At 40.8% G+C, this 13,195-nt stretch overlaps 1 protein-coding gene and 1 pseudogene across 6 annotated transcripts in view; both read right to left on the minus strand.

Moving 5' to 3' along the window:
* Positions 1 to 272: 272 nt before the first annotated feature.
* scaf11 (SR-related CTD-associated factor 11) overlaps positions 273 to 13,195 on the minus strand; it is a 65,582-nt gene continuing 52,659 nt past the window's right edge. For 5 of the 6 annotated variants that reach the window (XM_084701166.1, XM_084701168.1, XM_084701163.1 and 2 more), the window contains 3 exons: positions 12,938 to 13,099; positions 3,078 to 3,197; positions 273 to 1,131 (listed from right to left, as the gene is read on the minus strand). In XM_084701166.1, the coding sequence (XP_084557292.1) occupies positions 1,036 to 1,131; positions 3,078 to 3,197; positions 12,938 to 13,099 (378 nt within the window). In that variant the 3' untranslated portion in view covers positions 273 to 1,035. The remainder of the gene's footprint in view (positions 1,132 to 3,077; positions 3,198 to 12,937; positions 13,100 to 13,195) is intronic. The other variant, XM_084701169.1, reaches the window with a different exon arrangement.
* Positions 8,135 to 9,515, minus strand: LOC146276869 (uncharacterized; annotated as a pseudogene).

Raw genomic sequence — 13,195 nt, forward strand, 5'->3', positions numbered from 1 at the left:
TCCAACATGGTTTTGTGTGCAGTTTATCTGTATCTTGTATTAGCAATCTGTGTTCATTAAATGCCTCTGGATTATCAGATAAATGCAGAATTCATCGTCAACAGACAAGTTGCTAGATTTAAGGGTTTTTGTGTCCATATATCAAGTTATGTAATGTTTTTGTAAGGTGAGGTTATTTAGTACATTTCCCAAACATCAATATTTTGTTTATTCCTCCTGTATTATTTGGTACTGATACTATGATTAATTAAATCCATCATCGGAAGCAGTGGCATCTTGCAAAATAGGCAGCAAAACTAGGCAATTTATTAAAAATTAAATCTTCCAAACTAGTTTCAAAAATCAACAAACAGTTTAACTTACATTACAAAATTACTATATGAATTGAATCAAAATGTGTGAAAATATAGTTTTTAAACATTCCAATTTATTTCACTGCTTTCTAGGTATTGTGCACACAGATGTTCACACAGCATATTGCATACTTTACAGGCCAGGAGTCATATGTTCCCTGTTTAGAAGAGTACAAAATGTGCGCTGACTACTGCAAGAAACAAAACAAATCCAGTCCCTGGTATTATCACACTGGATACATGGTTGTGGCAAGAGATTCATTCAGGCAAAACATTAATCTTGACACTATGTTCTGAATTCTCATCATACACATTTATAAAAACATTAACAATAAAAATGTACCTTGATAATTACGTAGGTCCAGGCATCGTACCAGTGGACATCTTTTGGGTTCATCTCAACAGACACACTAACCTTAACTACCAAACTACTCTGGGTCCAGTAGCTCCCACACAAAATATTTAATGCAAAATAAAGGGCTCTTGCTCTACAATTTCTGACTGATCTTTTTTTTTTTTACACAAAATATTGAATCTATAGAAAAATCTTCATTCAAAGTAAGCTGAAAGATATCAAAAATTGGTGCTCCAGTCTTTTTTTTCTGCATGGATGCCTCGTTACAGCTGGTTTAAATTGCACTTAAGCAGCTGATGGGCTTCGACTGTCCCCACTTGGCTGTTGTCATTTCTTGCGGACATGTTTGTATTTATCCACATAGGCCTTCACAAGGTTGGCTACCTTCCCAGAGTTCACCTCTCCACTTTTGCTGTGGCAGACCTGAGAAACCAAATAAAAAAACATGTACAATGCCTTTGTCCGGAGAAATAAGCATTTTTAGCACTAATGCCCGGAAACATTCCACATAAATGCAGAGTAACATATACTTTTTAGATTCAAAAATGGTTTTAAGATATCAATATCAGCCTTTCACATTAGAGTACTCAAGGCATATATAACAAGTGGTGATAGTTTGGTCCACGAGTAGGTCATCATGGTAATTCTTCAGTTTTTCACAGATCATGAAAGTGCAGACTAAGATTTTGAATTATGTATCATAAAATTAAAAATTTGAAGAAGAAATGCTTATTTGAATGTTGGTACCTCTTAAATCACCTATTTGAGGAAATCCCCTTAAAATTTTAAATTCTACAGGCAGATAATGGGTGGGAACAATAGCTGGTTAACTCAACCATATGGACATAGCTAACTTAATGTAGCTAACAACTGTTTGGCTAAGAAAGGCATACAAATTCATGACTGTTGATTCTCTGCATGTTTAGCACATAACAGCATCAGAAAAGCATGTACATGTTTTCCTACATATAACTACATGAACATCCAGTTCCTAAACAGGACAGACACAAACATATTTTACAAACCCAAGTAACATACCCAACTGTAAGTCGCTCTGAATAAGAGTGTCTGCTAAATTACTAAATGTAATTACAAAACAGTGTTTCACGGCAGACAGCAGTGTTGTGAATTGTGGAGGCTAAATGTAGGGCTGGGAGGTACGGCCTAAAATGTATATCACGGTATAATTTTGAAGCACATATAACGGTATATTAGCCTGGCTGCCAGTCCAACTTATCCTCGCCCACAAAACAATTTGGTCGGGAAGTTGGGTCTGGGGGGGCTCGTTTTGGGGAAAACTATGTCTGAACAGGAGCTGTTCGGACCAATGAAATTGTCAGGGCGGGCTTTATACGATGATGGACGGATGATCAACAGTAGCGTAATCAACCACGTCACCAAAGAGCGCTTGGGTTGAATTTGTTTTCAACAAACAACATATTACGTTGCTCTGATTGGTTGTAGGTCTATCCAATTGAGCAAAGAGGCATTTCTTTTACGAGTTCGGTTGAAACACGCCCCATAGTCACTAACGGTATATATAAATGTTATTAAAATGTCATGACAATGCAATCCACACCGCTGCAGCTAATCTACCGCACTCAGGCGGATTTGGATGGGGGACTAAGGCAGGTGTGTCGCATGAGTTGAATTTTTCCCAACTATTGCAGTGATTTGCCACGGAAGAAGAGCTAATATGTAGCTTCAACCAGTACGTTTATGGGATCACAAGGAATTTTAACTCAACTCAGTGAGCTATGTAAGGGATAATGCCCGACGAGGTGTCCAATATCACCTGCTAATGGACGATGCAGAGGCGTGAACCGTCCGACGCGCAGCGGAGAAACAGTAGGCTAAATATAATTTTACAGTATGTTTGACAAGGAGATTTGCTAGCCTGTTTTTTGCACATTCTGAAGTTTTTTTGCACTGTGAATTTGCACTGTCAGTTTTGTTTTTGAATAAAGGGTTGGAAATGTATGCTTTTTAGTTTTTGTTATTTTATCCGATTCATTGAAAAAAGGAATCGACAGATTAATAGATTATTAAAATAATCGTTAGTTGTAGCCCTACCCAAACCGCAACTCGAAAACAAGCTTTAAACAAGCCTTCTTTACTGACAAAATATGAGTATTTACTTATCCGAAAAATGTTATTATATTGAGTGACTTCTAAAAAACGTATCTTTTGTTATATGAAAAACAGTTGTTAATAAAAATAAAAACTTGCTTGCTTCCTAGCGCAATTAAATTGCCGACATGCAGATATTTTTACCAGCATGTGTCATATACAGCCGATTAGCTTTGATTAGACAAGTGTTACTGCAAAAAAATTGGCGCAATATGGAAATGTTAATTTGATCCACTTACTTTCTCAACGGCTTTACGAACAATCTCTTTATACTCCTCTTTTGTGATGTCCTTCTTTTGGTAGTAGGGTTTGATGGCAGTCTTGACTTCATTAACAGCTCTTTCTTGAATTTGCAGTTTCTGAATGAAAAAAAAAAATATATATGTATAAATAAACAAACTGAAGAGGGAACCATTGTTAAATGTGTACATGATACACATGCAGTTATAGACTAATATCCCATCTGATAGAAGCTTATAAGTAACTCCTAAAACAAAATTGACCTTGAAACATTAATTTAAGAGATGGGCAGTCTCCACAATACATCACAGTATGAACCAAAAGACTACTTACTGAACTTCAGAAGGTACAAAACAAGATGGTATACCCCGGAGAAGCTGGTTTAAAACTATTTTGCTACCATTTCTGTTATATTACTGCCAGCCTCCCATTCTGCCATTTCCCCCCTTACTTTTCAAGGCTGTGATTCTCATTTCTCTCAGCAGATGCTGCATGGGTTCCCTTATAGTTTTCTGTCATTCAGACATCTAGCCTGAAAATATTCATATTTCAACATAATATCCTATGAATGGTATAGATAGATAGAGCAAGCAGCTCAATTACGTTCAAGGTACTAGCACTGTTTTTGCCATCCAGCTGGTCCTATTGCAAGTGGATAATGATGACCACAGCAGTAGTTTTTACAGTTTTTCTCATTAAATAAGATTTGGTTCACATGATTTGGTTGCCGATTTACCCCTCCAAAAGGTTTAGTTATTTTCATGCTGTAATGTTGTTTCAATAAATGGTCAAAATGCAGCCCCTTTTGTATTTATTGTAAACAACAGTATACAGCTGACATCTGTCACATCATGTAATGCTCTTTGGAAACTGCGCTAGAAAGACATCTTGATACAAAAGGGAAACGTTGAAAAGTTTCAGCCATATCAGAGCATTAAATGTGGGAAACTAATGACGGACAATATGGCACTTTATACGTTTCCTTGTTCCAACACACCTGATTCAAGTGAATGGTCGTTAGCATGTTTCTGCATAACTAGATAACAACCCATTCATTGGAATCAGGTGTGTTGGAGCAGGGAAACATCTAAAACATGCAGGGCAGGGAGGCTCGAGGACCAGGATTGGGAACCCCTGGGCTGGTCCAAACCATGTCAGGCTCAACAATGTATGCATAACTATTGCTTATCTTGCTTGTCTTGTCATTCTGATAATGCTTATTCTATATAACAACCTAAGACTGGATTATACTCTGTCACCCAACATGTTGCCCAACCCAACAATTAAAATGTCCACATGGTAGGTAAATTTAGTGCAAGTACAGTTTGCTCGCCCATTGCTCATCCAGCCCAAACTATTGAAAAACAGTTGGGTTGAAATACAGTGAGCTGCACTACAAGCCCTATGGGGCTCCACTATACTCATGGCACTGGAGTTCTCCATAGCCATTGTGGAACTCAGCCCAATAGGGGTGCTCTTCTCCTACAGGGTATATGCAGGAATCCTGAAGTTAATTTCAATACCTTTTTAAGACTACCCTTTTAAGACCTTCTCAAAATATTTGAAGACCTAATCGCCACTTCAAGTTCTAATCTGCAAAAAACCTTAAACTTAATAAACAGTTGTAGTTTGCAAATAAATCTATAGAGCACAACCATACAACAGCACTCAGATAAGCTTGGAAGAAACAAAGCTCAAAATAATAAATTAAAGAATAAAAGGCAAGGTTTATAGAAATATTTGAATTTGAGTTCAGTGAGCATCGTTGATGTGCCACCCATAGCCACCCTGATGTCGGCAGACGATGGGGCAGAGGTCGCTGTTGTAGCTGTTTTGTTGGGTGGTGGTGTCGCTGGTTGAGCACAGAAACTGGCAATGGACAGCTGCTGCTGCTATCTGCGGCCAATGGCGGCCTTGACAGCGTTGATGCCCATCAAAGCTACGCTAATCTTCTTTTTACAATATGTACAGTAAGCCGGTTTTCAGGGACAGGCTTCAGCCATTGTATAAACTCATCCTTCTCCAACCAGGAGTCCGCAAATGTACATTTCCCCATTTCAGACTTTGTTTTGTGACATGTGGAGGGCGACACATCACCTAACCGTGCATTTTGCAAAATACGTGACTTGCTGACCGAGCACGTCGTTGTTTATAATCGCCCTGGGGAGGAAAATAAATATATTCATGCATTCTTTTTGGAGTCAAACTCTTTGGACAAAGTGTGAACAAAATCTAATACCTTGTAAAATTGGGATTAAGACTTTTTAATACCTTTTAAGGGCCTTAATTTTCCCTAAATGGATTTATCAACTTTTAATAATTTTTAAGACCCCGCGGATACCCTGTCCTAGTGGTTTAGGCGGAGAAAGTGAGGCCAGATATACTACCAGTGAGACTAGGTCCTAAGATGCAGAATCTTACTGGGGCATCCAGAGGCACACCTCATGTTTACAAGTCAAAATATGATTATCAACATGGGGTAGGTGCCAGGTCGTTGCATTCAGAATCAGAAAGGGATTTATTCACCAAGAAAGTTTGCGCAGACAAGGAATTTGCTTTGGCAGGAAGGTGCATACAATAAACATATAGGAATCTTAAATTTAAATATGTGGTCAAACTATACTAAGGGTACATGAACTAGCAATACTAAGTAGAATAAAATTCAAATTAAATAGATAATAAAATAAAATATAAGTTGCAGTAATTTACAATATAAAATACAAATATAACAAAAGATACAGTATCGTTATGTAGTGCAAAATATGAATTGTTTTAAGACATTTAGTCATTGAAGTCAGTGTAAACTCTTGGCCTTCTTAAGGAGGCCAACAGCAGCGTGTGGCGTGAGGTTTTGGTCCTAATGGACCACAGCCTTCTGCCGGAGGGGAGTGACTGAAACAGAGCATCCAGAATGGGAGGAGTTGGCCACAATCTTGTTCGCTCGCCTCAGGGTCCTCGAGGTGTGCAAGTCCTCAAGGCAAGGCAGATTGGCTGAAATCACCTTTTCTGCAGTGCAGATGATCCGCTGCAGCCTGCTCTTGTCCTTGGCAGCAGTGTACCAGATGGTGATGGAGGAGGTGAGGATGGACTCAATGATGGCTGTGTAGAAGTGCACCATCATTGTCTTTGGCAGGTTGAATTTCTTCAGCTGCTGCCGTAGGGAGTACATCCTCTGTTGTGCTTTCTTGGTGAGGGAGCTGATGTTCAGTTCCCACTTGAGGTCCTGGGAGAGGATAGTGCCCAGGAAGCAGAAGGACTCCACAGGGTTGACTGGGGAGTCACTCAGGGTGATGGAGGTGAGTGGGGCTGTAATCTTCCTGGAGTCCACAACCATCTCCACTGTCTTTAGAGCATTGAGCTCTAGGTTGTTCTGGCTGCACCAAGTCACCAGGTTGTCCGCTTCCCACCTATAATCAGACTCGTCTCCACCAGAGATGAGCCCAATGACGTTGTCCGTAAACTTCAGGAGTTTGACGGACGGAAGACTGGAGGTGCAGCTGTTGGTGTACAGGGAGAAGAGCAGAGGAGAAAGGACGCAGCCCTGAGGAGATCCGGTGCTGATGAACCGGGAGTTAGAGACTTGTGTTCCCAGCTTAACGCACTGCTTCCTGTCAGACAGGAAGTCTGTGATCCACCTGCAGGTGGAGTCAGGTACGTTCAGCTGGGAGAGCTTGTCCTGAAGCAGGGCAGGGATGATGGTATTGAAGGCAGAGCTAAAGTCCACAAACAGGATCCTGGCGTAGGATGCTGGGAAGTCTGGGAAGGCTCTTATCCAGAGGGACTTACAGTAAGTACAGGCACATTCCCCCGAGGCAAGTAGGGTGAAGTGCTTGCCCAAGGACACAACGTAATTTTTCACGGCCGGAAATTGACCCGGCAACCTTCTGATTACTAGCCCGATTCCCTAACCGCTAAGCCACCTGACTCCCTAGAGTTTTTGAGGGTGGCTGGAGGGTCCGGCCCAGCTGCGCTGCGGGGGTTCTGTCTCTTAAACAGTTTGTTCACTTCTCTCTCCTGAAAGGAGAGTCGTCACTGTAGAGGGGGGGAGGCCTCACGGGTAGAAATGGGTTGTTCAGGACTGTCAAATTGTCTTTCAAATCTACAGTAGAACTCATTCAGGTCGTTGGACAGGCTGGAGTCGTTAGTGGAGTGGGGGGCTCTGGGCTTGAAGTTGGTAATCTGCCTGAGCCCTCTCCTGTCTCAGTCGACTAGTCGATTTTCTGGTCGATCTGCTCTTGGTAGACTAAGATTTTTTCGATTCTGTCGAGCTGCCGTATGGCAGTGTGAGATCTGACTCCCGCTTGAGTCATCATTGCTGAATTAACAAACTGTTCTACAGAAACTGTAGATTATATTATTTAAGACAAATAAAGCAACTCTAAAAATACATAATTTAAAAGAAAGGGTGTTACTGTTTTCCCTTTCGTTATTCTGCGCTTTGTTTTGGTTTGGTATTTTGCACACGGCACAAGCACAATTGGCTGCAGAATTACAAACCCTGCCACAGCCTACTTTGTCGGTGTTATTAATCAAAATGGCAAATAAATCTGTGGTATGGCAGTATTTAATTAAAGTACATATACATTTACAAAGTACCGGGTGACTTGAAAAACGTTGAATGCAAACTGCCAACAACGGTTTATTTTTCATAGTTCGACGTAAAATATGAAAAACGTAAGTTGGCCTAGCCCTACTTCACTCATGCTAACGCGCTGGGTTGTAAAATGAATATGCCTATTATAAGAACCACATTAAAATCGAATGACATTAACTTCTCCGGCCAAGACAACAAATTATTTCTCTGTTGCACCGTTCCCCACTCAGCTTCTACGTAAGTTCGCATGCTGCAAGTTCAGGCAGTGATAAGTGCGCTCTGATGATTTGTATGTTAAACAAACAATATTTTTTATTTGTAGTTCATCGTAAAAGATACTAAATACCATCGGCATTCGGTTACAACAAGACTGGTGAGTCTTGTTATTAGTAGGCTATTAGTGGCTGAATCTGCAATGTCCAGCAGCCATTGAGTCAGATCACAAACATTTTGTACGTTTTTTACTTATTTATTTTAAAGCGTTTCAAAGTTCGATTAGTCGATTTTCAGACGTTTTAGTCAAGTCTTGGTAGACCAAAGAAAATCTTAGTCGGGGACAGCCCTAGATGTCACAGCCCCCGTGACCCAGTCGGTGCATTCCAAGCAAGCCCGCAGATCCTCCATAGCCTCACTGGTCCACTGTTTCGATGTCCTCAAAACAGGCTTACAGCGCTTTAGCTTCTGCCTGTATGCAGGAATCAGGTGGACCATGGCGTGGTCTGAGTGACCCAGTGCTGCTCGGGGAACCGCATGGTATGCTTTACTGATTGTAAAGTAGCAGTGATCCAAAGTGTTCCCTTCTCTGGTGGGGCATTTGATGAATTTTCTGTATTTGGGGAGTTCTTGAGTGAGATTGCCTTTGTTAAAGTCGCCTAGCACAATAACCAAGGAATCCGGATTTTCATGCTCCACACGCAATATCTGGCTGGCGGGAACACGTTGAGCCTCGTTGAAGCTGGCCTGAGGGGGCATGTAGATGCCGACCAGTATGAATGAAGCAAAGTCATGTGGCGAGTAAAAAGGTTTACAGTTAATAAAAAATGTTTCCAGATCAGGAGAACAGTGCTGCAGAATCACTGTCACATCTTCACACCAGCCGCTTTTAATAAAAAAACAGGGGAGTCACAATCCGCTCTCAGCAGTTTGAAACTTGCTAGCTCTAGCGCAGAGTCCGTGATCAGTTCACTCAACCATGTCTCCGTAAAGCACAAAATGGAAGATGAACGAAAGTCTCTGTTTTTCCACACCAGTAGCTGAAGTTCATCCAGTTTGTTGCTCAGCGAATGCACGTGGAGAGAAAATATCCCCGGTAACGCTCTGCACGCCGACGAAGTCGCACCACAGCACCGGCCCGTTTACCTCTCCTATGACGCTTCGCTGCTAGGACAAAGCTAAGGGTGGCTTTGACTATAATTCCCACTAAATCTGCCACTGGAAGCAGAAAAGTGAGAAATACATCTACAGGAGTTGTAGTCCTGATGTTAAGAAGTGCTTCTCTTGTTAGAGAACCCTGGATATCTTGGTAGAAGACTGAATTAAAAGGCAAAACAGTACAAAACAGGGCGCACCTAGCAACCGAGGCAGCCATGATCGGTGCCATCTTGACAAGCCAATTCCCTCCCCCTTTCGTACTTACTCATCAACCGGGTAGCTGGAGAGTATAGTTACACTCTCTTTCGTGTGAACAGTATGAAAAAATGCCCAATACAATCTCAAGAGAAATCACCATAAGGGGCCAGGCCAAAGTGACACCATACTCCATCAGCTATACTGAGGACCGAGTCAGCAAAGGCAGAAGACGAGACATCCCGAGACATTGGGGAGATATTCTACATGCAGTTGATGAAGAAAGTGTTTTGTCCGCCTCTTCATAAACGGAGTGACTAAGTTCAGTTGAGTTCTGGATTTTAATAAGTATTTATCAATCTGCAGATTGGGAGAGAAAACCAGACCTCTGACAATAAATGACAACACAACACCAGGCTTAGGTCTCAATCAAGTCTCTCTCCGCTCTGAAGGCCGGAGGACCATCTTTTATAGGGCACAAGAATGTAAACATAGATAGTGACAGTCAGGCAGTAATGACGTTACAACAGTCTCAGAGAAAGAGATTAACAGCTCCCAACAAATGACCACTCAAACTACCGAGTTCATAGTTGGAGCTCTCCTTGTAGTCATGACAAGGACCATTTAGCCAGTACATTCTCCTGATCTCAAACATCTATAAACCCTGACACATAGACACAATCTACTCTTATTAATAGCAAGCTTACATGAGAAAATACTAACTAGTATCCAATGACTAGTTCTCTTGATTAGTGAATAATGTAAGCACACAGGAAATCTAAATTTCTTCCACACAGTGTACAGTGTTTCCTCTAGGATTTTTTTTTACAGTGGGGGCAAGTCTGTCCAGTCTAATAGCTAATGTAATATTGGACATATTTTTGTCCTATTTCCCCTAAAGCAAGAAGGTTAGGCTACTTAAAGAGACCTTCCACTCATAAAGTATGTTCTAAATGGCATAAATGCTTCCAATTAATAATTGACGTAACAACTTAATGTAAATGGTCAGTAGCCTACAGACCAGTGTTTCTCAAACTTTTTCAGACCAAGGACCACTTAGCCAATAAATACAAACTGGCACCATACAATTGTTAGCAGCATATGATTTTCTAAGGGATATTGTATTTTGCTAATTATGATTTCCGCTAAGAAAAAATCCAAGTTTTAACACATTTATTTCCACACTACATTTATTTCTGTGCTGTATTTATTTCCGATCTCACATGCAAACGAGAGGGGCGTGGTTATCTTCAGCCCAACGCAGCTGCACACAAGATCGAAGGCAGAGAGGGACACCTATATTCGGTAGATAATGGAAGACATTAGCTGTGTCAGAGATCGCATGCTGGCCTTATAGATCAAATTGATCAGCATGGCTTGTCAAGATATATAATTTTGGAACATAGATATTGAAGTCTTAAATAGTTTGAGACTCATCGAGCACTGTTCATGTGCAAGATGTACAGGTAGTGGGGGGTGATTAGTGCCAGGTAATGTTAGCTAACACAGCTAGCAACTGTCGCTACGCCGAACAAAGAAGACAATCACTGCCACCGCTACATCGCTCTGCTATTATGTGGATAGCTAGGTCAATAAGGCACCTAGCTGTAACTATCTAGCCTCACCATTATGCCATGTCGGTATTACCATTTAGTGAGACGAGACCTGAAGTGAAGCCAGACCATTCCAGACATTACCCATACCTTTGGATTTACAGTACTGCTTCAAAATGAAGTCAAGTTTCTGAAAGCTTTGTTATTATTGGCAATTTAAAGTAGCAACAAGACGTGTCCAGACCAAGACCCATTCAACACGGTACACAATACCCAAACCCAGATATTATAATTTATGGAATTATTCAATATTAAATCAAACTACTACCACTAGACTCGTTTTAATGACCATTCAGTGACAAAACGGGTTTGGCTGTTTAGGTCTGTGCCAAAAAGAGCACAACACTACAGTAACTAGCTCTAGCTGAAATGGCCACACCGATGTCGTCCTTTTATTACACCCCCACCCGCCACCTACGGTCTTCTTCAGACAACCGCCTGGTGGTCCCACCGCTCAAGACCGCCGGGTCCCAACACAAGCTCTTCTCCTGCCTGGCCCCCCAGTGGTGAATCAACTCCCCACCGCCATCAGAGACACAGCCTGTCTCTCCACCTTCAAGAGAAGGCTCAAGACGCACTTGTTCCGGGAGTACAACGGTACTTAGGAATGGTTTGCTGAACCCAATGCTAGTTTCCTCAAGGATCACAATGACTCTTGCTTAGACTGTTGCTCTTGTTGGTTAGTGGTAGCTGATTTAAACTATTGTATTCTATTTAGTTAATCCTATTTCTATTGCTTTCCTACAGGTGCACTTGACTTAAAGATTCTTGTTGTTTAATTGTAACTTGCTTAACTACATGCTCTTATGGTTTCTTCCCTTTAGCACTTATTTTTGGGTTGTTCACAATGTGTACTTCTTGTTTTTGGCTACCCGCAATGCTTTGGGGCTATCTTGTTGTTATTATCAGTGACCTATACACTTTGTAAAGCTCTCTCTTAGAAGTCGCTTTGGATAAAAGCATCTGCTAAATGAATAAATGTAAAATTAGAGATTAAGTATATCTATTCTTAAACAACCACACTCCGCTGCAGTACTATGGATTTAACACTAGAAAAGCAGGGGTCATTTGACTGCAGGGAAGAGAAAAATTAATGTATCTTCACACTCAAATTCCAGGACTCAGCTTTCTTGACTTTTCCTCGATGTGTTTTATCACCCAGTATAAAAATAAAAAGAATGTTTTTATCAAATCGGGGAAAGCTAATTTAAGGCTATTTTGCTCATGTTTTGGTTTAATTGCTTAAGATATAGGCGTTTGTGTGTTGACTGGTAAGAGCAATTATGTCATGACATTGCGGGAACAATTGTAATCATAAAATGCTAATATGTTTGGAAAACGGATACACAACTAATACATTTATTTTGCATATTCACATATTAGCAAAACCAATCATATGACTTTAATAGATAGAAACTATTTTCCAAATAACTATAAATTAATATTATACGGTAGTAGGCCTAATAAAAGGAAATTAGTGCATGGGCTGGGGCTGTTATGATCATTGGATTCACGATAGTGTAACCGATCATTCTTGAAGGCTACTAAATCTCTTAATTCCAGAAATCTGTGTGTGTTTGTGTATGTGGGAGTACAAATTAGAATGGGTTTAGTTTCCCATGATCAGAGAAAGAACCGGGCAACTTCATATCTTGCAGGTGTCCTCTTTATAACCCAACGGAGTGCAGTGCAGCGTTTGACATTGTTTGGATAAGCATTTCGACATAAAATAAAATGAAATAAGAATTAGCTGCAGCTTGGCTTACTCTCCTTTTTTTTTTTTTTTTTACAGTAATAGTCTACATAAAATTGCATTGCCTGTTATATTACGAGTATGAAGACTCAGGCCCCTACAGCCACCATAAGTAGGGTAAACCAGCTCCGGGCTTCTAGTGTTGAAGGTTTATTATTAAACCATACAAAAAACAATTACTCTATGTAGAAACAAACCTAAGCAAACGGTAACTTAGAATGGCTACAGTACACGTATGGAATAGAATCTCAAAGGAAAGAAACCAAGCATTTGATGACGTTGACTAATTGCAGACAATGCATCGTGGAATATTTCACCAATATTGTGACCCACCTTCTCCTTTTTGGAGCTGTCTGCATGGGCCTTGCTGTGCTGGCCTGGGTGAGTGGTGGAGGATGGCACAGCTTGGCTGGACAAGGAATGAGCTTTGGGGGCACTATCAGATTTGATGAGCAGGAAGGGTGCTTTTCCATGGCTTGCCATGCTGCTCATCATCTAGGAAGAGATAGCCAAATATGTTTTCAAAGTTGATCTCAATTGTCAGATCTCAGTTCCAAGTAGCTACTGAAGGACTAGGCAATTAAAAAAACG

The sequence above is a fragment of the Hypomesus nipponensis genome, chromosome 7, assembly GCF_054491055.1.
Source record: "Hypomesus nipponensis isolate SF chromosome 7, ASM5449105v1, whole genome shotgun sequence".
Classification (NCBI taxonomy): Eukaryota; Metazoa; Chordata; class Actinopteri; order Osmeriformes; family Osmeridae; genus Hypomesus; species Hypomesus nipponensis.